This window comes from Dicentrarchus labrax, unplaced genomic scaffold, assembly GCF_905237075.1.
Source record: "Dicentrarchus labrax unplaced genomic scaffold, dlabrax2021, whole genome shotgun sequence".
Taxonomy (NCBI): Eukaryota; Metazoa; Chordata; class Actinopteri; family Moronidae; genus Dicentrarchus; species Dicentrarchus labrax.
In genome coordinates, this window is record NW_026136712.1 from 8,220,141 (window position 1) to 8,247,033 (window position 26,893).

The 26,893-nt window shown below is 42.8% G+C and overlaps 2 protein-coding genes across 15 annotated transcripts in view; one reads left to right on the forward strand and one right to left on the reverse strand.

Moving 5' to 3' along the window:
• The window catches only part of grid2ipb (glutamate receptor, ionotropic, delta 2 (Grid2) interacting protein, b), a 38,143-nt gene extending 24,642 nt beyond the window's left edge, over positions 1-13,501 (forward strand). For 4 of the 11 annotated variants that reach the window (XM_051416890.1, XM_051416892.1, XM_051416891.1 and 1 more), the window contains 15 exons: positions 945-1,030; positions 1,279-1,429; positions 2,129-2,430; positions 3,645-3,689; positions 4,119-4,871; positions 5,538-5,690; positions 6,129-6,216; positions 6,383-6,823; positions 8,513-8,709; positions 8,811-8,966; positions 9,047-9,133; positions 9,222-9,351; positions 9,741-9,859; positions 10,053-10,217; positions 10,494-13,501. In XM_051416890.1, coding sequence (XP_051272850.1) covers positions 945-1,030; positions 1,279-1,429; positions 2,129-2,430; positions 3,645-3,689; positions 4,119-4,871; positions 5,538-5,690; positions 6,129-6,216; positions 6,383-6,823; positions 8,513-8,709; positions 8,811-8,966; positions 9,047-9,133; positions 9,222-9,351; positions 9,741-9,859; positions 10,053-10,217; positions 10,494-10,565 — 2,945 coding nt within the window. In that variant the 3' untranslated portion in view covers positions 10,566-13,501. The remainder of the gene's footprint in view (positions 1-944; positions 1,031-1,278; positions 1,430-2,128; positions 2,431-3,644; positions 3,690-4,118; positions 4,872-5,537; positions 5,691-6,128; positions 6,217-6,382; positions 6,824-8,512; positions 8,710-8,810; positions 8,967-9,046; positions 9,134-9,221; positions 9,352-9,740; positions 9,860-10,052; positions 10,218-10,493) is intronic. The other 7 variants (XM_051416897.1, XM_051416899.1, XM_051416901.1 and 4 more) reach the window with 5 other exon arrangements.
• Positions 13,502-13,801: 300 nt separating this feature from the next.
• The window catches only part of arhgap17a (Rho GTPase activating protein 17a), a 28,709-nt gene continuing 15,617 nt past the window's right edge, over positions 13,802-26,893 (reverse strand). For 2 of the 4 annotated variants that reach the window (XM_051416903.1, XM_051416902.1), the window contains 13 exons: positions 26,687-26,755; positions 26,426-26,507; positions 25,169-25,296; positions 23,227-23,338; positions 22,900-22,981; positions 22,676-22,756; positions 22,469-22,582; positions 22,157-22,248; positions 20,636-20,783; positions 20,015-20,299; positions 19,079-19,227; positions 17,997-18,539; positions 13,802-16,351 (listed from right to left, as the gene is read on the reverse strand). In XM_051416903.1, the coding sequence (XP_051272863.1) occupies positions 16,209-16,351; positions 17,997-18,539; positions 19,079-19,227; positions 20,015-20,299; positions 20,636-20,783; positions 22,157-22,248; positions 22,469-22,582; positions 22,676-22,756; positions 22,900-22,981; positions 23,227-23,338; positions 25,169-25,296; positions 26,426-26,507; positions 26,687-26,755 (2,028 nt within the window). In that variant the 3' untranslated portion in view covers positions 13,802-16,208. Of the gene's footprint in view, positions 16,352-17,856; positions 17,879-17,996; positions 18,540-19,078; positions 19,228-20,014; positions 20,300-20,635; positions 20,784-22,156; positions 22,249-22,468; positions 22,583-22,675; positions 22,757-22,899; positions 22,982-23,226; positions 23,339-25,168; positions 25,297-26,425; positions 26,508-26,686; positions 26,756-26,893 lie in introns of all 4 variants that reach the window. The other 2 variants (XM_051416904.1, XM_051416905.1) reach the window with 2 other exon arrangements.

The window sequence follows — 26,893 nt, forward strand, 5'->3', positions numbered from 1 at the left end:
ACTCTCACAGCTCTGAATATGTGTCGTTTTTAGCACACTACCTTCTCAACACCGCACAGCAGATAGACACATATAGTGGTGAACATAGTGGAGCATGTAGCAGCTAAAGAGCCAGATATTTTCCTCAGGTAGAGGACATGCTGCACTTAATCAGACAGAAACACAACTAAATGCAAATGTTGCTTAAACTGCTGGATGTGTAAATAAACTATTATTTGCTAACAGGTTTCTGATATCAATTTCAAAGGTTTAACAACTGTAAAGGGAGTGTTATTTTTGTTTTTTGTTTTTTTTATGAAGGAGAATGTATATATTCTTTTAAATCCCCTCATTAATAACTAGTATTCAGTATTGTTGCTTCTTTTTAGGTTGGACCCAAAAAGAAGCAATAATCCTGGAAAGAGGTAGAGACAGTAAATGAGCTTCCGTCAGCAGTTACTGTACTATTAATATTCCCTTGAGCAAGGCATGTAACCCCCAGTCGCTCCAGTTGAACTGCTCAGAGCTCAGTAATAAGGCTGTATTTGCACTGGTCAGCTCCCAGGCGGGAATGTGTGTAATTGTTAGACAAAGTCGTGTTCTCAGCAAATCCTTTGTGGATACTTCAAGCTTACATAAGATAAAAAATGCCATCACCAGTTCATACATGAACTCCATATCTCAGCTGTCTTTGCTTTCGATTACGTCCCCAAACTATCAGTTTGGAAACACATACAGTGTTTATTTCCAGCTGAGGTCGTTTGAGATGTCAGTTTTTTTTCATTCGTGGTTTCCCCTGTTTTCCATCGCCATTGCTAACTCCTGCTCCAGGAGCCAAGCTTTTGCCTTTTGCTCCTCCACGCTCTTCTGCTCTGCTCCATCCTCTCTCCTCTCCTGGCTGGGGGTTGGATAGAAGGAGGAGGCTTACTTCCATGTGTCACTGTTCATGCTTTATTGTGCTTTAGGAATTCATGTGGATGAATCTGGGAGCCAGGAGGAGAGGCAGTCAGGAGATGGGACCTCCTTCCCCGAATCCCCTGACCTCAATCATGTAGGTATAACTGCAGCTTTTCGCCGCCTAGCTGCTCAGCAACTGGCACAATGACTGCAGGTTATGTTATGTGTGCCCTGGGCTGACATTATTTGAAGGTCTGCTTGTAATTACTGCAATTCAACAAATGGTATCAAATTGGATTTGTGGCTGCTGTTACCCTGCCGTCTTCAGATTTCTTTAAAGCGGCAGACCTTCAAAGCCAATGTGTTGTGTGCTAACCAGCTGATCATGCCCTCCACCCGTAGATGACAGGTGTGTACACGGAGCTGGAGAACGTGTACGCAGGGAAGAGTGTGTCGCCACTGCAGTGTGGCTCCTCAGCAGAGCCCGAGGGCCCGGGACAGACTGAGGCCTACGGGCGCTCTCTCTCCCCCCTCACACTCCCGCCTCTCACAGGTACTCTGGGGCTGACATATAGGCCCAAACACTCAATTACATGCACACAAACAATGTGCACATGCTTTCATCAGTGGTTCACAACCGTGTGCCGTTTAGGCTTGATGCATTTGCAGAGTGAATTAGTGAGATGTGATTTTTGGCAGGAATGACAGTGTATAACTTTGGGCCTGGATGGCACACGATTGATGACATGTTCATGTCACATTAGATTTGCTGTAAATACAAGCTGCTAAATTGGGAAAAGTGTTACAGGTGCAAACATTGCATTACACCCACTGACAAAAAATGCAACATATATTAGCAACATTCAAAGGAATTAAGTCCATGTTGCTTTACTTTAAATACTTAAATCAGCAGCCTTGTGTTTATGCTTGATTTAACATTCATACCATCAGTTTGGATGTTTAAACAAATTGTTTGTACCAATCTGAAGTGAACATGACATGAGAACCACCGATTTTTGAATGTGTTTAAGTTAAAACTCATTCAAATTCTGCAGTATATACCTGCATATAAGCCTGCAGTTTATCCTTGTGTTTCCATGGTAACCTCTCAGAAGAAAGGCTACAACATGACCACGAATGTCACACATAATCTCTTGAGGGAACAAGTAGCATAGTATTTGAAACAAATGTAAACATCTGCAGCGTGAGCATCAAACACACGCTGACGGCAGCCAATTTTCCTTCTTTACAGGTAATCGTAAATCTGGCCTGACCCTCTCCTGGAAAGAGCCTCTCCCCACTCCTGTGTATGAGATCCACCACCAGAGCAGTGTGGACTCCAACCCCTACGTCAGCCTGGAAAGCCCCCCCGCCTCCCCTCAGCACTCGGATGGTGGCCCCAACACGCTGACCCGCCGCAAGAAGCTGTTCACATTTTCCCGCCCGCCTCGCAGCCGGGACACAGACAAGTTCCTGGACGCTCTGAGCGAGCAGCTGGGCCACCGGGTGACTCTGGTGGATGACTTCGTACCCGGGGAGAACGACTATGAGGAGGTGAGGAAGACCCGCCTCCGTTCTACTGCATCATCAACTATATGCATATACAGAGAGTACATGCTTTGTTTTTATATTTAGAACTTGTGTTAGGAACTAGTGTATAGTATAATGAGTATAATGTTATTGTAGAGTGTAACATTTTAATATCTTGTTATTCCTTGCTCCATCATACTGTGAATTATGGGGGCAACTTCGGTCATTCCTGTCACTGAACTGGCGACTGTAAGAGTTAGCAGTCTTGGAGCTTTTCTTGTGAAATGAATAATGTGGGAACACAACAAACTTTACACAGGATAATGTGATTATACTTCTGCTTCTTACTGCCAACCTGAAGAAGTGGCTTTGGATAGCTGTAACCAACAAGGACAAGTTGCACGTGCCAATAATCAAACTAACTGAATTTGTAGCTTAAACAAGAGAGGATGATTTTAGTCATGTTGTGTCTCTCCTATAGCTTTTTAGATTTTTCATCTCTACAACATTGGTAGCAAAGGAATCAAACCGTAGCTAAATATTCTACTGAACGTTACAGAGGCCACATCTTTACGTTGTCCTCTCATCCCTCTGTAGTAGAAAGAAGAGGTATCATCACATTATCCCGATCAAGGGGTAACAGACTGTGTTCCCACAACAGTTTGCGAATAGGGAAGACTGCTAACTCTCGCAGGTTCAGTGAAAGGAATAACCAGAGGTTTCTTCCATCAGTCATGGAAGGTATCATGAGGCTAGAATAATGTGGACGATAATTATTTCTATTTTCAAGTTACATTTAAAATGTAAAAAAAAAAATGTTAAAATTAATTGTGACACCCTAGTACAATAGCTGTAAACAGTTGAGATTTTGAATAAAATGAATGGCAGGCTCTATCTCCAGTCATACTTGTATTTTGTACCTTCACTGCCATAAACTTTAAAAATCCTAAATATTGTTTGAGCCAAAGAACAATGTCTTCACTGAACTGTAAGCTATTGTTTGTTCATGGTAATTATTCTAATGTCTCATAGTAACTGTTTTACTCCTTTTATAAAGCTAAAATATTCCATGTAGCAACATTTACAGGCAGCCTTACTGTTGTGCATTTGCTTATTATCAAGTATATAATAATAATAAGCAAATTCACATTTGACTAAAGTAATTGTTGTAGTGTTGCATGTTTACATTAGAGCAGCTCTAATGTACGCTACAATGAACACTTGTGTCACATGAACAGATATATCAAGGTGGTTGTCATGGTTTCAGAAGAAGAGGGGTGCCTGTAAGTAAACATGATACTCAGTAGAGTCTAATTTTATCTGCCTATTAGTAGAAATCTAATGTTATAATGAGGTGCTGGCTGACGTTAAACCATCAAACAAACGTAGCTGTCTTACGTCTTTTTAAGGGTGGTTTAGTTGTCTGGGAAATGGGGAAAGCAGCATATTTACATAATTCACTGGGTTGCACGTACTTTAAAAGTGATCTTTTTAGTCTATTGTAGAGTCAACGTCTAATTAGTAGAAGTGCATGTGTTTTACAATCAGCAGGTTGTTTGATTTTGTTGCTTTTTATGGCTGCTATTCTGCTCCACAAGTAGGTAAATGCCAGATGCAGATTGATAAGCGAGCTTATAAAGAGAGTATATATAATATAGACTATGTGGAGGTGGTGATTATCAGGTCTGACGCTGCTCCTCTCCTCCCTTCAGATGAGTTTCCAGGAGGACCAGGACATGGGCTTCATGCCCCGGCAGCTCAGCAGTGGCAGCAGTGAGGATCACAGTAGCAGCGACGAGGCCTCCTCTCCCTCCTACTCTTCAGGATCTGAACCCATCCCACCGCCTCCCACCCAGAGCCCCCCTCCTCCCCCGCCTTTCCAGTCTCTTATACCGCCTCCTGTTCAATTCACTGACCCCCTGCCGCCAGTCCGCTTCTCCCCTGAGCACGTCCCCCGCAGCCGGATGCCCTTCCAGCCCCACCACCCCATCATCCCTCCTCCCCCTCCCCCTCCGAGGACCCTCCTGTCCAGCCGCTCGCCTCTACACAAAGTGCTCCCCACTAGAGAAGAAGCAGAGAAAACTCACCAGCGCTTCCAGACCACCTCCACCCGCCTCTCGCACATCCACACCACCATGGTCTCCACAACCCTGCGCTCCTCCCAGCCGTCCCGCCCCAGCTACCTTCCCCGGCAGCTCAGCCAGCCCCAGCCCGTCCACCAGCCGTCCCCGCAGCCCTCCCCTCAGCCGCTGAGACCGAGCCAGCTCGTACTCCAGAGGCACCACCAGCTCCACCACCAACACAGCTACCAGGGCTCGCTGCCGCCATCCCTGCAGGATCACAGCCCGTCCCAGTGTCCGAACCAAGGCCCCACGCTGCTCTCCCAGCCTCCGGCCTCTCACTCCACCCTCCCCAGTCACACTAAGACCTATGAAACCCCACGGCAGGAACGCCAGTCGCAACAGGTAACGCCTGCATTCACAGTAGTTTTTAAAACACGATGAGGGGTGTAAAATAAACACTTTTTTTTCTACCTGGAATACACAACACAAATAGCATAGATATAAGCCAGTGCAGCAGTGCCACAGCAAAGAGCGCTTAGCAACAGAAGTGTCATAGACAAAATCAAGTATTGGCATCATGAAAGCTAATACTTAAAAACTCTGCTGCTATATTTGGCATCACACAGTATGTGAATGCAAATGGAGGGCCACAAGACTGACAGTACAAAAACCATACTGTGTGTTTTGACAGTTTACCCACTCTTTGCTTCCTTCACACATTTCAAGAGAACATAATAAAATCACGATAAAAGGGAAAATGGAAATCAAAGGAAACGTGTTAGAAAACGATGGTAGAGCTCAATCAAACAACAGATTCTGCTTAAACGTCAGTGTGCCATATTGAGTGTGATCATAAGGTTGGTTGTCTGTAGTGTACTCATTAGTGCTTTGTATCCCCTGAGGGGGTTTTGGCATGTATGCGGGGAGATGATTCAAACACTGGAGATTGAATTGAAAAAGCTCCCTTAGGGAAATCTTTATTTGTTTGCTGCTGTTTATTTACTATGCAAGAACTTACTGATCAAAATATCATTAAAAAAAAAAAAAAAACATTCCTTGATCTCTAAGGCACCGCCGCCCCCACCTCCACCCCTGCCCCCACCCTGCGACCCGCCTCCGCTGCCCAAGCCAGGCCACCACTCCTCGGACTCCAACCACATGAGCGTGAAGAGGCTGCGCTGGGAGCAGGTGGAGAACTCCGAGGGAACCATATGGGGTCAGGTGAGCGGCGAACTTTTACTCCATTACATTAGTTTTAGATAAAGCACGCATGACTAAAATATCGAGTATCTCTCATACAGTAAATACAGTAAACAACAACTTTACTTGCAAATCTTCCCACCTTGGCTGTGAATGTTCTCACTCCTCCTACATTCCTGGAAAGATCTACTCATCTACTCTGTTGTGTCTCTGATGAGTCACTGCAGCGTCGAAGCAAAAAAAACCTTTGTTTTTGTAAACAGAATACACGGTGGATCTCATCCTCTCACATCTACTACAATGTTTGACTCTTTGGTCCCGCTTTACAACCTTGTCAGACGTGGATAAAGTCGAATATCTGTGTATATAAAAATAATTTTCTAGACAGCTACTTCTAGGTTACAAAGCCTTGGCTGTGTCTATGGAGAGTACAGTGTGTATGTCCTTCTCTATGTTTAGCTCGGAGAGGATTCAGACTATGACAAGCTCACTGACATGGTGAAGTACTTGGACCTTGATCTGCACTTTGGTACTCAACGCAGATCCAGTAAGTAGTTGTATACTTTTTGATCAGCCTTCATCATACTGCATATTACATCATGCTTAATGTCATAGAGTGATAATATTCCATTAAATTACGTATTAGAGGGCTAGTTTATAGTAAAAGTTCATCCATGTGTTTGACCTCTCCTGTTCTGTTTGTACCTTCGCAGTTATGATGTTCTCCATAAGCTGTTTTGGAGCTGCTCCATTCACCTGTTCATCAAATCCATTCTCCATAAGGCACCATCCCCCTCCCCCCACTCTTCTCCTGCTCATTAATAACACAGCTCTGCCAGAGGAAAATCACACCTTACTATTTTATTTATTTATTTTTATCAGCAACCCAAATGCCAGAGCTGTGTTATTATCCCATCCACCTGCCACATGTAGCCACAGTGTATGTGTGTGTCTGTGTGTCTGTGTGTCTGTGTGTGTGTGTGTGTGTGTGTGTGTGTGTGTGTTGTGTGTTGACCCCCGGTGCCTGGAGAACACATCTTTACACTGTTTGTTGAAATTATCAGTCTCTCCTCCAGAGCCAGCCTTCTTGCCAGAGAACTTTAAAAAGAAAGACGTGGTGGAGATTCTGTCTCATAAGAAAGCCTACAACGCCTGTGAGTACCACAAAAACACGGCTGCAGGTCGCACACACACCTGACAGGTCGAGGCTCTAGTATGTGAGACTACAGGGAAATAACATACTTTCACAACATAGTTTTAATTGGCAAAACTCCTAATGTGCACAATATCAGGCTTATAATAGCCTGAAAGAACAGACGTAGGCTAGCTAAGACTAGCATCTTTTTGGTACTACAGAAACCGTGTTTTGACAGTTTACCCACTCTTTGCTTCCTTCACACATTTCAAGAGAACATAATAAAATCACGATAAAAGGGAAAATAGAAATCAAAGGAAACGTTTTAGAAAGCGACGGTAGATCTCAATCAAACAACAGATTCTGCTTAAACGTCGGTGTGCCATATTGAGTGTGATCATAAGGTTGGTTCTCTTTAGTCTATAAACCACTCATTAGTTTTTTGGTACTGGTGAAGACCGGACCATTTCAGACACTGCATGGCAAGAATATATGACTCTAGAATCACCTAATCGGAAACACAGCGACCATTGTAACAGACAAAAATATTGTGTAGTCTGAACCCAGAATAATACAACATAGAAACGCGGTTTGCAAAACACTTAACACAAGTTCAAACCCTGAAGTGTCAGATCTGCTCACCATCTCAATGAAAGGACAACAGTTGTCCAGCTTTGTCACGCTAATGGGAGGTTCCATCAGACTGTAGTGCAGCCTGTCGGGAGAACAGTGGTGTCTCTTATGCGTTGAGAGTGAGACTATTTTATGTCAGTTTGTAGCTGGAAAATGTGCGAACATTAAGCAGTTTTGTGTTCGTGTCACACTCAAAGGTCATGGCATCACTGCAGTGCTGATACATTATAGAGGGGTGATGTGGATGAAAAACAGCTGATCTGAATGGCAACCAGCAGTAAACAGACTAAAGAACTGAATTATATTCATTATATTGTTAGTTTTGTTAATCGGTAAATGACTGCAGGTTTGAATTTAAGATGTGATGTGCTGTGTTGAAAAAGAAGGTTGTTTGTTGTTTGGTTGTGGTGTAAATTTTAACATTGTTATTTTCTATTTTATTTCTGTTTCATTTTGTGTATGATATATTTATATTAGTCATAGCAGGGCCCCATTTTTCTAAACTGACTTAACTAATTCAGACCAACATGCTGTTATCAGGCTAAAATAATCCTGGTACTTCTCATCCAGCTAATTTGGTTCTTTGAAAAAAACCTGAGGATTGATTTGTTAATCCTGGATGAAGTTATCATGATAACAGTGCGCTCTTATTTTGAAATGAAGGTAAAATAAGTTGAAAGATTCATGGAAGTCTCATTTTATGTGTTTCTGCATGGTTACTGGTATTATTTTGTTTAATTACATTATATAAAGGGTTTTGAGAACACAACACTGAAACATGCATTTACTGTTGCAAAATGGAAACACCATTACTATTAATACTGTGGATGGGTTACCTTTATTGTGAAAGAAGGAATTTTTTTTTTGCTATTACACCCATATTATATATTTTTTTAATTTACTGTTACCCGCTTTATATTGGGACTCGTGACACCACAGAAACACAGAAATATGAATAATACACAGTTACACATCATCAGAGGGGGGTGAAAGCTTTTATCTGCAGTCGGGAACACAGCGACCCTCTTTGCAATGTGAAAATAACAGACTTAATTCCTCCTCCTCCTCTCTGCAGCCATCCTCATCGCCCATCTGAAGCTCTCCACCGCCGAGCTGCGTCAGGTCTTGATGAACATGACCACGGACAGGCTGGAGCCCGCTCACATCAAGCAGCTGCTGCTCTACGCTCCGGACGACGAAGAGGTCAAACAGTACGAGCAGTTTGACCAGGACCCGGCCAAACTGAGCGAGCCCGACCAGTTCATCTTCCAGGTACAGCCACAGAAAAAAAGTCCAAGGCAGGAGGCAAGGTTTTTAAAAGTGAGATGGAAGGATTTGAGTAGAATTGATGTTTTGTCGTTTGAACGTTTCAGATGCTGATGGTGCCTGAGTATAAGACCCGTCTGCGGAGCCTCCACTTCAAGACGACCCTGCAGGAGAGGACGGAGGAGATGAAGGTTGCATACGATTACATCTACAAGGCGTCAGTGGAGCTGAAGAGCAGCAAGAAACTGGCCAAAATCCTGGAGGTAAATATCCAGAGTGGCGAAAATGAGTGAGTTAATGAGTGTAAATCATGGTTGTTAAGTGCCTTTTTGTTTGCCCACAGTTTGTACTCGCAATGGGGAATTACCTGAACAATGGCCAGCCCAAGAGCAACAAGACAACCAGTTTTAAGATCAACTTCCTAACTGAGGTACTGCCTTGACACCTACGCTTCATCCACGTTACGTTCGTCTCAGTTTTCGCTTTTTAATCATTCACTCTATCCCTCTGTCTTCCAGCTAAGCACGACCAAAACAGTAGACGGGAAATCCACCTTCCTTCACATTCTGGCCAAGTCTCTGTGCCAACACTTCCCCGAGCTGCTCAACTTTTCCAGAGACCTTACAAATGTGCCTCTGGCAGCCAAGGGTACGGTGATGTTACAGCAGCACAGCTCTTTAACTCCGCGTTCCCTTCTGGAAATTCTTTAGTTGCCGAATGTAGTCGCTCCATCCTGTGAAATGTACACGGTGTGCTGGATGTCCCCGCAGGGCCGGCAGACTTTACTAAAAGCATCTCATTTAAAGTAGATTTATGCTGTGTTTATTCAAATCGCTCTTCTAATGTACGTTTTTTAAAATAACCCAAGATAATGTTTTGCATATTTTAATTTGATACTGTAAAACTACTGGTTGTTAATACTCTGATTTGCACATTTCCGTGCTGCTGTTTTACAATCTTTTGACCACGTACGCGTGTTTAATAACTGCTACTGTTTTGGGAACTCATCTCCTCATATTTCCATGTACCTTGTTCAGTGAACCAGAAGGCTATCACTGCAGAGCTGAGTGATCTTCACACCACCATCCAGGACATCAGGACGGCCTGCATGAAGATCCAACCCACCTCTGAGGACCACTTCGCCTCCGTCATGAGCGTACGCTAACAGTTTTAAGTGTTTAATAAGCATTTTTGGGGGTTTTTATCTGTTTTGGTGTGAGTTGCCCCTTCCAGAAGCCACGACTGGGTTACTCCAAGATAATCCACAGACATTGTTGTGAGCAGTTTCATGTAGGAACGGTTTTCCTTTCTGGTGTGCCTCTTTAATGTGCAACCTTTTGCACCTACAGAGCTTTTTGGAGAACAGCCACCCTGCGATCCAGTCACTGGAGTCCCTGCAGACCCGAGCAATGGAGGAGTTCTCCAAGGTGGCCTCCTACTTCGGAGAGGACAGCAAGTCCACCAGAACAGAGGCCTTCTTCGGCATCTTTGCGGAGTTCATCTCCAAGTTTGAGGTGAGCCCAGCACTGTAGTGTTCTCTTCAGCTGTGTGGAGAGAACCTGTTAGGATAAATTTGACTTGTTCCTGAAGGTGAGCAGCTCATATTTTGATATATAGTGCAGCTATATGGTTTCAGCTGGTCCTCTCACAGACTGACAGCAGCCTGCAGCTATGAAGTGATTAAGCTGCAAAGTGCTGCTGTCTGTGGAATAACCAAATGTGCTCTGAATCTGAAAATAATATGGTGAAATAAGCATAAATCAGATGAGATTATGGGTTTTGTCTTGCAGAGAGCTCTCAGTGAGACCCAGACTCCAGAAAACCCCAGAAGCCCCAGACTGTCTTCCCCTCTGGCCTGGTAGAAGCAAGAAATGCGGGCGGATGTGTCGGGCCAAAACCGACAGGCTGGTCGGCTCCATTTTCACTCTGCTCTCCACAACCAAAGTGCCAAGATCACACACAGAGACACTCAAACCAACGGGAACAGAGACCACGTCATCTATAGCAAAACAGAATGGATTTACACTGTATCTATCTGTAGGTAACCACAACAGTTGATGAGTGCCCACGTGTGCGCATTGCTGTTATTTCAGGTGCTGGGTAGAGCAGGAACATTCAGGTGTCCGCAGGTCAACAGGAACTCACCGCACACTGACGACTCAAACCAGTCTTTTACATTATTTACATCTCCTTTTAATACACATTACACAGACACATTAGAGGAAGCATCCATGTACATTTGACTGCATCTCGATTGCTACATTAAAATGAGACGTAAGTAATGAAAACAACTGGTCTGAATATTTACAGATTACTCACTATGTTTAATATATGACTATATAAAGTTTATATTTTCTATCAGATCATATTTGAAAATTGTAAAGATTAAGCATAGATGTAGGCTGATGACAGTTATCTGGAATCAAGGTGATTCACAAGTGTAGTTTAGTTTTTAGAGCCAGGCGGGGATGCTGGGAGTATTTGATCGGACTGTTCGTACAGTGTTGCACTCACTGCCTCCCATACAGCCCGATTTGATTTGAAAATATTAGATATTGCAGGTTTGTTTTCCAGCATTATGTATCCACATTGCTGATCTAGACTTACAGATGTGGTCATTCTCATCTAACCTACTGTGAATTTAAAAGGCATCTATTATGGGGATTATAATAACATTTAAAAAACTTACAGTTAAAAGTCCAAGTCATCCACACCCAGCTCTGGTTCACTGTGGTCCTTTGCAGTAGACGGCATATTACATCTAATTTACTACTTCATTACTACATACACGTCATTTACTATGGAAGAAAAACAAGGTCATAAAGATTTACATTATTAAATAACGGAATACTTAATTGTGAATCTTAACCACATCTGATTTTTACTATTACAATTAAAATGTAATTTATAACATTGAAATATCAAATATATCTATTTGAATTTGAATGGTTTGATTTACCCTTTTTCAGTTGGTAGTTTTCAAGTTGTGCAATTTCAAAAAGTCGATTTGAAGTTTCCTTTTTTATGGTTCACCAATTAAGTAGAAAATGAATTCATCCAATATTCACAATCTGTTTTCAAGTTACTCATGTAGCTGGTTATTTTCTGATCAAAAGTCAGGTTATTTAAATCGTATTGGTGAAATTCAGATACCAAATTCAAGATAAAAAATGTAACATAAGCAAAGAAGCCTTTAAGGCCCGCTGTCCTATCAGGTTATAGTCATAGTTCTTAGTTAGTCTTGTGATCCAAGAAATACAAGTTCAGATAACTGGAAACCGCACACAACTACATTTTATATCTGAGTTGTTGGACTTGAAAAGAAAGTTTATTTATTAATTTTCAAAAAAGGGAAATTCAAACCAAATAAATGGTAATATAGATGGTAATATTTCAGTGGTATTTAAAGTTAGCATTCTGTATTCATTTAAATTTCACAATTATGTATTAAGTTGCTTAAATTTAAATTATTTTGCCCTTACTTGGCTTCCATAATTTTCAGCATAGTCTGTTGCTTTTAGCCGACAGTGAGACATGTCCATAGAAAAATGGCATTAGCTACCTTACTGCTAGTAAACCAGTGGGCGGTCAGGGTTAACCTTAGATTCAGCTCCCTATACAAATGTGATCAATACATTGTTTTGCTTTAGTGGCTGAGACATGAGGTCATCCACCTTTACCTTTTTTTCCCCCTGATCGTAAACAGCCACTGACATCAGGCCAGTTTACACCATATGAACTCTGTAGCCTCTGAAGGGGCTCTCAGCCATTCAGCATCAGCATTGTGATTCTTCTGCCTGTGTGGACTTCATTCAATAACACACAATTATTTATTTGCAAAACATCATTCAGATGAACAATGTGACACATTTCAAAGGGCGGTAACACTGACTGCATCAGCACATGCTGACATTTGGCTCAAAAATCATCCATTTTAGAGAATGTGTGGGTGGAACAGCACATCTTTTCCAACAATTAGTGTCTTCTCTTTGTCGGTGCAGAAAGATAAGAGGCAGGTTTAATCTGAAAAGGCTGAGCTGTGTGCGTCTGGCAGAGAGGACGACTAATAGTTCTGCACTTTGTCGAGTGTTTCCGGAGTATTGTGTACACAGACCTGTTCAAACAAGTGGGTGGCTGCTAAATGAATGAACGTCAAACGCATGTGGAAGAAAAAAAAAAACACCCTACTGTAAATGGTCATTTCCTGCTCTTCTGGTCGTCATGGTGATCTCATGACTCATGTACTAGACTACAGTACAGTGTACCTGTAGCTGTGTTGTATTTATGTCGAACTATTGTTGAGATTGTAAATTGACAGTTTTTGCTATGCACTGCTCATCATTTTGTATCGTATGCTCGTGTGTCCTCCAAGTCCTAGTTTATTTTCTTATTCAAGAGTGTCATCAGGAAATCACCATTTTCTATATTCTTTATGCGCAGCTTTAGTCAGGCCTACGAGGCGACTGTGATCTCGTAAAAATGCAATCCTAGCTGCTACTAGTGTAGTAACAGTGTTTCTTGTCCAAATCAATTGCATGTTGGTGCAGTTAATGTATTAAGATGTGCAGCTGGTAGCATTTACCCTCTTTGGATATTTAAGTTTAAAATAAATACATTTCTGTTAGTCTAGTTAGGTTTATTTATTGATTGCCTCCAAGTTTCCCTTTTGTAACCGTTTTATATGTTTTCATGGGAAGTTGCTCATGTTTTGTGATTGTTTGACCTTTCACGTTTTGTTCAATGCTTTCAACTGTGATATGTTTTTGATCTATAAAAATATCATGCTTGAAAGTTATAACTGCCCTCCTTTATCTGTGCCTCACGATGAATGGTCTCTAGAGACTTCTGGTACACAGTTTGTGGTATTCATTCAATTACAGCGACTTTATAAATTCATTTGGGTTTTTATTTCTCTAAAGTTTACAACCCTAAATATTCCTTCTGTACTGTATATACCAGATTATTTTAGGATCTTGAGTTGACAGATGATCTAATCCTTTAATGTGTCCAATCATAAGAGAAATGAGTCAGTCAGCTCTTTCACACTCAGTGTTATGTCACAGTGTACACAAAAATATAAACCATGAGTAGATTTAAATAGTTTCTTCATATACTTTATTTTCTTTGGAGGGGGTATAACCAAGCATTCATATTACATGTTTTTATTCCATATTTAAGCTCACCAGACGGCATACATACAAAAACTATGGAGCTTAAAAATGCAGCATTATCATTTCTAGTTTAATGGCATTTGTTCGTCTTGAAGAGCCACCGAGCTCTCTTGATGCACAGGGATAAGGCAGCGAGGTACAGGAGCGAAGAGAGAAAAGGAAGGGATTATAATGCTCGATTGGCTCTGAAATACAAAAACTTGTTTTCAGGAGCAACTGCAGCTTCCAAGACTTTCTCCATTGGTACCATATTGGGTCTCACATCCAAAAAGCCAAAAAAGCAAAGCTTACACAAAAAATACAACAAAGCACTGTTTTATCTTCTGACCTGGCAAAAATAAAAAAATCTAACACCACATCACTACTGAGGTTTCACAGCGCTGTGTGCTCAGCTCAGTGGGAAAGACTGAAAAAAAAATAAAAAAATCCTCTAAACCAGTTCACTAGGAAACCACTCATTGGCCAAGTGCAACATCAGCGGTTAATGCGTCTTTCTGTTCAGGCTACTAAGAATTATCCTTTCACTACATTCACTCACACACAGCCCGGTGCTTGTTGCTATTCCCCCGGTAAACACCAGAGAAAAACACAAAAGATCGATGGGAAAAAAAAACAGAAAGACAAAATACTGACTGTGTTCAGGCTGGGAGGGCGGTTAACCCTGCTACTTCTGCTCAGAAAACCCAAAGAAATCAACCGAAAACACATTTAAATACACATCTTCTGTGGAACAATACAGAACCCATACAAGACTTCTATCGCAGAGGGTCCGATCACCTTCCTTACATCCCTGAAACATACGTGTTGCCAAGACAGCTTCTTGGAAATACTGTAGAACTAGGGGCCAATATATCCTCCGTACAGTAAATATATAATTCTTATTATGTGGTCCTGGGAGGAACCGATAAGGCATGATTTACATTTAAAGACTGCATTAATTATGTCAAGCCACAGGGAATGTGTGTTGTGAAATCGGTAAATAAATACAGGAGCGAGGGGGGGAAGAAAAGGATGGGGTTTCAATACAAAAAAAAGGGGTAAATCAAGTGTTTGAGACGACTGGAAACCTGCAGTCACCAGCTACACTTTAAGCAACAGTTTTGGTTTCTACTCCTACCTGCTGACCCCCCCCCCCCTCCCCTCCCGTGCTGTAGAAATACCCTTCTTATTTCACTTCTTGTTTTAAGACCATTTTTCAACATTAAAAAATACAAAAACACCTCACACCAAATTCCAAACAAGTCTCATCAGTCCGTATTTTTAACAACAGATTTTGGCGTTTCTACCCCCCCCAACCCAACCCCTTCCTCAGTCAGTACCCATGCTTCATATTGCGATGAATCATCATTAACACAGTTGTCTGATGGTGTTACTGGTGACTCTGTGGTCCTCAGCTGTTTGTTGTTGATTGTCTGGAGCTTGATCTGTAGGGAGCGCAGTATAAAGAGGTGTGTGTGTGTGTGTGTGTTGCAGTGTAGAGGCTTTGTGTCACAAGTCTTCTCATGACCACATGTGGCGCCATCATGGAGGTCAAGAGGACTCTCTGTGAGTAAATAATGATTGCTAACAGCTAGACTGAGAGTGAGAGACACCTGAAGAAGACTGTGGCGGTGGGGCTGAAGGTCAGTTTACATTCATTATAAGTCAAAGGAAATGGTCCAATACAGTGATTCTTTACTCAATTAATCAACTGGTCAATAAAATGTCCAAAATAGTGAAAAATGCCAGGTTTATAAATTAAACTTGCTTGTTTTTTTGGTGTTTTAACCGGTAATCGAAACTGTTTCTGATTATGATTACTGGACTTTCAGCTCTAACTATGACATATTACAGGTCATCTTACATATATAATATAAAGATAATCTAAATTATGGATGTTTTTTTGACTTTGGAATCCAACTAACTGTAGTAGCTGCTACAAATGCTAGCAACTGCCACATACATTAGTTAGCATGTGATTGAAAGTGTGTACAGCAAATACGTTTGTATCTCGGTTTAAATGCTGAGAATGAAATGCAATTGGGGAAATGAGCAACACGCGTTAACTTTGTCGAGTCAATTTAGTTGCAAACGCAGTCTACCATTACAGCCATTGTTTACCAAGAGCTGTGGACCTCCATCATGGCTGCCAGAAGGTGCGTTATGTCACATTGAAGTCCTTCATACAGGCTGGACTGGGAGAAGATGACAGCAGAGGTTTTATTCTCTCTGAGGCGGGCTGCAGACGCGGGCTGGGACGAAAAACACGAGCAGACTAAACGAGGTGTGTGAATGAATGACGGGAGGAGATGCGTGGGGGGGGTTACTGGACCAGAGCGCGTCGTCATCTCCTCCTTATAGGACAGTGCTCTCGGTGTCCAGGTCATAGTCTTTGGGAGGAGGCGGGGAGGAGGAGGAGGAGGTGGTCACTGGCTGCTGGTCTACAGCGAACTCAGGGACCAAAGCTCGACTCAGCCCTTTGAAAGACATCGCCGGGTCTGGAGAGCAAGACAGAGGGGGGGGGGGGGAGAAAAGTCACCTTGTGTAGACAGTGAAGGGCAAATAACAACAATCATAAACATGTTTGTAAAGCTGCACTAGAATGATGTTACACAAGAATCTTTAAAGGAAAATAAATATGATCAAACTAGAAAAGATCATTTCAGTGACTGTTTGTGTTAGTGAGTTAATGTGTTAGTCGTGCATGCAGACATTCACACAGAACACTGCATAAACATCCTACAAAGATAAATACACCATTTAAGCCCACATTATATGAACAGCGGCCATAATCACAAACATGCGCGGCTCCATCCCGGAGTATGAAAACATTTAAAGCTGTTACAATTATGCCATGCAGTGCAGCGGTGTCAGATTTTCCATAAGCTTAAACAGCAGCGGGGGCTCCGTCACGGTGAACCTTTGAACAGCAGGTGGCGGTGTTCGCCCAGAGACCGTGAGCAGCAAGACAGCAAGCAGTCAAAGTGGACGGAAAATGTGAAGTGTGCTGAACCAATTTTGAATTCATTTCATCATTGAGACCAGAACCGTAGAGAAAATGGGGCTGGAAATCCCCCAATGTTCGTAGCTCAGAGTCTGAATGTATGTTAGAGACGAGCTGATTGTACGTGTGATCCTCCACTGGGATATTAGTGACAGGACTAGAACATTCAAGACACAGACATGCATGTCAGAGTTACACATGCTTGATACACAGACACAACTTAAAACACCTGCAATAACAAACAATATCGATGCTTCACCTTTTAAAAAAAAATAAACAGAACAAAAACTGAATTTACCCGCTGACAGTTGAGGGTTTGAAAATGACCGCAGCCTTCAACCAATCAGTTTCAAACCCTTACATTACATTTCAGTGGATGTGAATGAGCATGAGTGACTCATGATAAATCATAGCCCTGATGGATGGTGTGTCACACATTATATACAGTACATATGGTGGCCTTTTATCATCAAACTGAAGCACCCATTTCTGACATTTAATATGAAGGTTCTGTGTAAGATTGAAAACAGGAACCCACTGGAGGGAACCATAAGCTGACAGTGTGCAGGAAGATGGAACATCTAAATGGGTTTTCACAGTCATCTTATTACACCCTCTTCTTCTGCAGTAGTTTAATGGCACCAGAATGGACAATTAGCAGCACCAACTATCCATCTTTATGCAACTCCAAATATTTGCATAACAGTAGTTGATGGAAACACGATTATTTCACTTTTCTTTTGCCAATTTTCTGGAAAGTTGGTTAAATTGTTGCACTACATTTAGATAGAAACGTGACTACTTTGAGTAGCATTAAACATCAGAAATAGGTCCCATACAAGTCTGTGCTACAGTGTGACAGTGGTGCATCAGGGCTAGGTAAATGATATCTGAGAGATGGCAGCAGGCAGAACAAAATGGCCGTGGTGATGGGTAACATTTCAAGAGGCGAACAAAAGGTGCAGGTGCTGCTAGTGAAAAGGTCAATTAACAACAAACCTCTCACAAGTGCCTCTTTAACCTGTGGAGGTATTACAATGCAACACTGTTAGAAAGAGAGCACATTAGTATTCAGCAGTGAATGAACAGTACGAGCAAAACACTTCACAGGCACTAACAGCATGAGAGACCACACTCACCCATCATCTTGTAAGCAGTGGCACATATCCCATTGGTATCACTGGCCGGCGTGGTGGGCTGGGGCGGTGGCGGGACGCTGGGTCTGTTCCGGGGTTTGGGGACTGGCCGCTGCCGGGGAAGTGAGCCCGACAGGTAGGGCGACGGGGACGGAGGTGCGACTACATCATGGGTGGTGGTGGAGGGAGGAGGGGTGTCCGGAGGGGTAGGGGTGCTTGGGGGTGAGGGGTCTGCGCTCCGCTGGTCGCCGCCGGGATGGCCGTGGGATGCCGGCTGCGTCGGAGGGCTGGCCTGTGTCGGAGGCTCCGGGGGTGGGTGGCTGGGCGCCTGGATTGGGGGCTGGTTGCTGGAGTGGCGTCTGGGCGTGGCACATGGCTGCGAGGTGGGGGAGGTGGGCGAGGTGGGCGAGTGGCTGGACAAGGGTCTGGGAGTGGGGCTGAGGGACTGGGATGAGCCTGATGAGGAGGCGTTGTTCACTGAGTTACAGGGCTGGCTGGGTGGAGGGTTTGTCGGTTTGGGAGGGGCAGGAGCCTGCTTCTTGGTACCTGGAATTTGATGGCGAAACTTGTGATTATTGGTGGAAAACAATAACAAATATATTGTCCATTACATACATGCAACTTCAATCTAGAAATGATATGGCAAGACAGGTTGCTTTCAACAGACAGTTCACACTGTAAACTGAAATGTAGAAAAAAATGTCAATCAATAAATGGTTAAAATAAACATTGTCCCTGTAAGCTTGCTCTACCTTTGACTTCTGTTAGAGCTTAAGAAAACAACACATTGAGTAGATAAGGTCTTATGAGCTCTTAATTGTAGGCTGTGGCCACACAATAGCCTTACTTTATACCTGATCAAAAAGGCTTTAGAATCAATTCTCTGTTTTAAAAAGGAAGCAAGTGCACGTGACAGTGAAGTGAAAATCCCAGCAGTTCAGTCTGGCAGCTGTGTGATGGACTAGCTGTGAGTGTGGGGAAGTTTTAGAAGAAAGAGCAGTGTAGGATAATGATGATGGTAATACATCTTATGAGCTGGATGAGAAATATGCCTATTTGTACCAAATTGTTACACAGACTCTTACCTCTGCGCATCGTATGTGGACTCGGCCCCATGGATCCACCCCCGGAAGTCCCAGTGCCCAGCTGCCCTGCAGCCTGGCCCCCTCCACCAGAGCCATTCCTCTGGAGCAGAGGGGTATGGGCAGGTGTGGAGTCACGTAGCTTTGGGTTGCTTTAGAGAAGAGGAAAAAATAAAGTCATTTCAACATAAAGGCTTTTGAAATTCTTGGTTTTGCTTATAAAACAGCATCCACTGCTATTAAAATAAATACAGCACAAATTTAAACTCATCGATCATGTCAAGTGCTGCAATGGTAAACCTCATAAATCTAATCTGGGTGTCTCATCTAAATGTACCTTCCCAACAGAGTCTGTAGGACCAAAAGAATGCTGAACTCAATAGCGTTATCTGTCTGGATATGAATGTTGTCCTTTCACCAACTAAATCAAAGACACCCTTCAGTCGTTGCATAACAGACACCAATGTCCAGGCTTTTCAAAGCAGTTTGAGCCAGTTAGTGTGAAGTTCCTGCTGATTCCAGTGATTTGGGGAGGAAAGCAGAGGAATGGGAAGTGGAGAGGCCCTCAGAGTGACTGTTAGCAGAATGACAACAGCCATTGTTGGGCTGTGTGTCTGTGGGCTGAACTCAGACAAGTCTGCATAGCTGAAACTGGTGGTGGTGTAAGAAAACTTGTGGTTTTGCTAGAGAAACAACAAGATGAACCATAGTGGCCAGGAGAAGAGGCTGTGTCTGCAACGTATCAGTGAAACATGCATTAATAATCCACTATAGTGTACTTAGATAAGCCAATCAGACTGACCTCATCTGTTCACAGAAGAGGCACTTATGTCTTCCTGTAACATCACTAAAAGTATAAAAGCATTTCTTTCTTTCTGTCTGTCTGGCATGCTGTGTCATTCTCCACCAGCAGCAGAGATGCAGAGAAGCAGCCCTTACCTGAGCTCCTCTGTGTGCTGGGCTAGAAGCTGCTGAGCAGCTGCGAGAGCAGCCAGACCCTGCGCCAAGCTATGCTGGGAAGCTTCAGGCCCTGAACCCCCTGATGGAGATTGTGACTGGGGCTGGGGCTCAGCCGAGAGCTGGGGGACCTGCCCAGCCCCGTGCCCCTGCCCTTGAGCCTCCACAGGGGGTAAAGGAGGCTGGAAGGCAGGTGAAGTGTGCTGCTTTCTACCTAAGGTGTTACTGCCTCTACGGAGGGTGTAGTCCGAGTGCTTGTTAGGGGTGCTACACAGGGAGAGCGGGGAGACAGTGAAGGAGGAAAAAAAACAAAACACCAAAGCTTTGATCAGAGAGTCACAGATTAGATGGGGATAGAGAATCACCATAACCCCAGAGCATGGAGAGAATTCATTATTATTATTAACAGTGTTATGGATCATATTATTGGGATTCAATCAAATCTACCTTAAAATTTACAATAAGCAAGAGTAACAGACCAAAAAAAGCAACTGGATTAAAGCCAAAATTATTTCCCAAGCGATTAATTGGAGTAAGTGACGAATATCGTGGGCCAGAGAAACCTTGGAAACTCTAGGGAGTAGCGGTACTGAGGGGGATTACTTGTCTTTGCGCGTCGGGTCGTTCTCTGGTCCCACCATACTGCCAGGCCTCTTCCTCTCAATGGTTCCACAGTCGTAGTCTAGGTGATTGTTGTGGTTGGATGCAGGTGTAGGCATCGCAAACATGCCGGACACATTGAACTCCACATCTGTAGGAACAGAGAAGGCAAGATTTACAAATACAAACTGTTATACAACGAGCTTAGCCTTTAAACTTGTAGAAGGTGTGGCAAGAAGAAGGGAAGGTACAATGGATAACTACTTTCCTTTATTGAATTAAACTACAAATAAAGACACAACAAAAGATGATCCACTATCCAGAGGGGTGGGTGACCAGTGACGTGTGAGGACTGGACAGCCTTATGTAACACTAGACCACGTGGGTCTTGGTCTTCATCCAAGTGAGCCCTGGTGTGGCTTGTTAGGAGGTTTGTAATGTGAACCAAATTCAGGGAACAACCCCAAAACACAAAAGGTTTTATGGGTAAGAGGAGTTGACATCAGACAGCCAGTTACACATGCTTGGCAGGCGAAGCATAACAGAATGAAAACTGGGCAGGAAGCCAAGTCACAATCAATCATCAAGACCGATGCTCATATTCAGTTTTATTTGTTCTTAACTGGCATAACTGGTTATTTCTACATTTTCATTTTTCTTTATTTGGGGCAAACACCCTTCACAGGTCAACCAGTCCATCAGAGGACAGACGTAGTAATGCTTAGATTCATAGCAATGGGTAATAAGTAAGTTTCAAATCTGCTTGGAATTGTCTAGTGACTGTGAAAGCAATCTCCCAAAGATACAGGCAGTAATCAGCTGAGGTCCAGCAGAAGCCACTGACCCATCATCTCTGAGCAGTTATGCTGACAACCGTGTAGACAGTCCATCATCATCTCTGCCTAAGACACAGCGACTAAAAGGCAGACTGGCTTTGACAAGCCCGCTAGTTAAACTATGACAATAGTGCAAAAATGTTTTGACCAAAGAAGTGAAGGTGTAATTTGCAACCCAAGATAAATGTACAGAATTGAAAAGATGGGTTTGAAAGACTTTGGTTTAATGATTGTTAAAAGTAGTTTCCAGTAATGGTGGTTACAAATAATCTAACAAATAACTCTTTAAAATATCTTGAAAGAGACTGCTTTTGGCCATAACATTTGTTAATGTGGGGTTATATTTCTATCCACTTTCCTCATTTGTACTCACCTCGTTTGATTTGGTCTGTTTTTTACATAACACAAGCTGAATTAAGGGGGAATACAGAACATCTGTTTTGTAAGTTTTCATTGTAGCCTTCAAGCTGTCCTCTACAGTACAAACCTACAGTTTGAAGAGACACAGCAGTGATTCTAATCATGGTCCTTGGGAGCTTGATTACTGCTGACTCTTTTCTTTCTTACTAGGTGGTTAATATCAATCATATTCACCATGCATCCCTGGTGTAAAATAGGCCCTGATTGGCTCCAAAGAAAAAAAGGTCAGACAGAGAGCAACTGCTGTAGAGGAAACCCAGAACCCTACCCTCGGGAAAGAACCAGTCAGCATGCTGGATGATGGGCTCCACGATGGCCACCACGTGTACAGAGGTAGCTGCAGCCATCTCAGCCAGACTCCTGGGTGGACACGTACAGATGAGCGACAATTAGATGCTTTCTAACATAATGAAGGGCTAAAATAAGCTAAAATAAGACTATTGTTTGTAGAACTTTCAACCAACCTCGACTAGGATAATGCCTAACAGAGATTATTATACTGTCCTTGTTTTAAATAGTAACCAACATGTAATATTGTATTCACAATATTATCTTCCCCTTCCACTCAATCCCCTCTCACCCCTCGGTTTTGGCCCACAGCAGATTGGGTCCCAGGACGATGGCAATGTTGCTCGGAGTCATTTTGTTCACCTCGCTGTCCTGAGCTAGTTTGGATAGAAACTTCACCAGATACCTGCACGGAAACATGGGAATTAATTAGCACAGGTGGAAACAGTGTCTCAGAAGACACTGAAGCATTGCTGTCACAAACTTTCTGTTAACGAACCTCAGGTTGGTTTTGTTGTTCTTTGGTAGCTTATCACATACAACCCAGAGTGCCTGGAGCCTCTTGTCTGGGTCTGACACACTGGGGAAAAAAAAGATAATTGAGAGAAGAACATTTGATTAGTTATATGTCTCAAATGAACTGCCCTATCATTTTCCATTGCTTTACAGTGATACATCCACTCAATATTGGTACATTCCCAGTAATAATGTTATGAGGCTTGCCTGGACGCCTGGATCCATTCATCATAAATCTGATATGACATTAGAGGCTCAGGGAGTTCCCTCAGGTAGGACTTCAGTGCTCCTGAAACCACACATCAACAGATATTATGAATAAGCCACTTTACTGGGTGAAGTTTCATTATATCATTCAAACAATTGTTAAGTAAATTATCAAATTCAGTTATAAAAATTGATAAGCTTTTAAATTCATTTTTGCATTAAATGCCCTAAGTAACACAACCTTACCTAGTCTTGGACTTTAAATTACTATAAAGTAAAATAACAATAAACAAAGAAAATCAAAAATGGCTCTGGTCTGCAGCGTACCAGCAACAGCGTGGGGGTCAGAGTAGAACTCCTCCAGTTGTGACGTGGAACAATCCAGCGCTGCTTTTAGCTTCTTTAGCTTGGAGGCCCCTGCTGCGATTCTGAATAGGCCCTGACGGACACACATAAAGACGAATAAACCACAGTAACATCACCAGCAAACAACTACTAACATACACGCAGGCATTCAATGTGCACACAAGTCTGTGTGCTTTCACTGAAGACGTACACGCGCACGCGCACTTTCCTAACACTCAATTATAGATAGACTCTGTATAAATCCACTACATAAACTCCCCCTGCCAGCTGCACATAATGAAACCTTAAAGCAGGCAAACAAACACACCCACCACTCACAGCACAGCGAGCTCTTTACTTTGACACATAAACAAAGACTGTCTTCACACCATAATGACATAGACTGGACTCACCAGGGAATGAATAGGGCGACAAATAATGTGCTTTGCAGTTAACACTTGCACTCTCTCTCTCTCGTCGTTTTTTGTACAGACACGTACACACGTGTACGTGTACGTGTACGTGTACGTGTACACACACACACACACACACACACACACACACACACACACACACACACACACACACACACACACACACACACACACACACACACACACACACACACACACACACACACACACACACACACACACACACACACAGAGAGAGGGGAATCTGATTTATGGACAGGAGACAAGTAGATTCTATTGTATTCTAAATTTGTGTTGGGGAGGGGACATCATAAACATTTCATAAATCATTCCTGTAGCAAAACGGGTGACGGTTTCTTCGGAGCGGCGTTACAGAAATGCAGGAGTTTCCCTTGTTTATAGTTTGTCTATCCGCTTTGAGTCTTGAGATGTTCATGTGAACAAACAATTCACAGCTTGGTTTCAATTATGTCAATGACCAGTGGAGCCGCTAATCGCAGCCACAGGTCCATGTGACTTTTAATGAGCTACGCCAGCACTTCTTTTACTTCTATATTAAGGCAAGGAAAACAAAAGAGCAGTCAAGTCAGTTAAGCAAACAAAATCTCCTTCTATGTTATAAAATACTGTACAGGGAATTAGCTTGGAGTCAGATAAGAAGTGACCATGCATGAATGTCTGTTTGCTATCATTTAGAGTTGAACCTCAGCTTCAAAATATCTGATCGTATTCATCAATATTTAAAGTTGCATTGCTCAGGCTTTGGCTCCTAGTACAGAAAAACAGAAAACAAGCTGACAGACACACAGGCCTGACATACGATCACTGGTGAAAGTTGTCGTGTTATATAAGGTGTTAGCAAACAGCTGGTGTCTCTGGTCAGCAGATGAATCCAAGTTCAAAATTCATTTTCCTTTGAGCTTTATTTTGGTCTCAACCAACTTCTCAGGGAAATGGCCCTTAAGTTTACTAAAAGATTGGCTTTTGTCCATCAGATCTGATTGCTGCGCAGATAACACACAGTTCCTCCTACAGGCTTGGCAAGAGTGACTGAGAATCAACAGAGTTAACAAGCAGGCCATGAAATCAAAACAAATAAGGGCTGCATTTATAAACGATTATTGTCTTTAACAGTTGATCTACAGATTATTTTCTTGACTAATAATTTGGTGTATAAAATGTCACAAAATAGTGAAAAATGCCCATCACACATCTTCAAATGTCTTGACTGACTTCCGAGAAGCGGTTTAATTTTAGCAATGGCAATACAGCATCGTTTCTGGTAAGTCAGCCGAGTTACTTGTGCTGTTCTTAACACCCATGTGACACCAATTTTCAGCCTCTGGTTGCACTCATCTTACAGAAGGAGAGAACGATCCATATCAATTTATTTTCACTCATACAGTAGATAAATGCCTCCATCTGTCTATCCATAGAGCAGAATAATCATGTAGGATGTTATGAACAGGGCTTCTTCTTAACTTCCTTACCTCTTCCTTCATGCCAGTCTCCAGAAGCATCATGACACAGGCCTCTAATGGCAGGGCGATCTCCCTCCCGCTCCTTTTCAGGTGTTCATCCAGGCCAGTGCCAAATGCAGGCTTCTCTGTCCACGAGTCTAAACACAAAGGGAGCAATTCATTGTGAAGAGACCATACTGTAATTTTATTCACATTGTTTCAAATCTGATGAGACATAAAACAAGCGTTGCAATGGAGCTGGTGCAGATTGTTTGTATGACCCGTCTGTCACACTGGTATGCAATAAAAACATAAAAAAACATCAGCATAGGCCTCGAACAAGCCTGTTGCTGGTCTGGACGGCAGATTTCTGGGTCAAAAACTCTCCCTCGGGCCAGTTCCTCACTAGTCCTCACTCCCCCTACAGGGTGCTGTCAAATAATAACCACATGCTCCGGGCCAGCAGGAGTGACTGTTCAGCCGTCGTTCTGTTTGTGTGTGTGTGTGTGTGTGTGTGTGTTTGTGAGCTAATGTGCGAGTGAACAGGGAGGCCGAGGAGCTAGGAGGGGGGAGAGCTTGCAAAACCCAGGTGGGTGGGTGATGAGAGAAGGGGTGAGGGTGTGCGTGTGGAGTTCGTGAGTCATCGCCACATGCTGGGAGACCAGGCTTGTCTGGTTTAGACCACATGTGTTTAGCAAAGAAAAAAACAAGCCCCTTGAATAGGACACCACTTCATGACTGCAAAAAAAGGCAAAAACCCAGTGAAGGAGCTTGGAGAGGAGACATTGTGTTTGTAAAATGGAAAAGTTGATTACTCTTGGAGGGCAAAGAGGTGAAAACAAAAGACTATTCTTTCATATCTGGGCCTCAGTTGTGGCCTTTAACAATTACCGCAAATGGAGCAAATTCTGGTAGTCCAGAAGTTAGAAAAACAGACCAGAGTGATACAATTGAAAGGCACAGTAGCTGGTTTCATTTCTCACACCAGTTGGAAAAGTGAATAAGAAACTGTTTCTCCTCCTAGCAACTACCTGTCAGCTCACCTTTGGGCAAGCTAGTCAAACTCTCCAGTGACTAACAGGAAAAGGTTTGTTTGAAGGGACACCAAACAACACAGTAACCAAAGAAAAACAGGGGCTGTTGGTCTGAAAAAGGCACACGTGCATTCTCCAGGAAACATATAAAGAGGTCCCATACTATGCGCTGCACAGACCCTTCTTGTATGCAACTTTTTTAAACAACGCTGCAGTGTTTTGTGTTAAATGGCATGTTTGCATGTATTATTACCTTGCTGTGCCTGGATGGTTGGCAAGACATTCTCCAGAACAGTGAGAGACTTTCTGTGGTAATCAGCTTGAGCTTCTAAGAGCTACAGAAACAAAAATACCACAGAGAGAAATATGGGGGTGAGCTGAGTCAGACGAGCAGTAAAAGACAAGACAGCAAAGTAAATAAAACAGCAGGCCAAGTCTGTGTTCCCCAGTTCCTGTGCAGCTGTGAAGATTCCCACAAAGACACATGTTTGGCTTGTTGACACACTGTACTCACTGTTACAAAGTAGCAGGCATAGTCCCCTTCTTTTGAGAAAAAACTGTACATGTCTGCAGCAAGTTGATCCTGGGTAATAAAGACAGGAATTTAAACAGTTAGAGCACTGAAAGACGATAGCCATAAAGTTAATACTTTCTTTCTAGACCAATCAGAATGTGCTTTACAATAAGAACGACAGTCAGTGAGAAGAAGGGTCACTTTGCT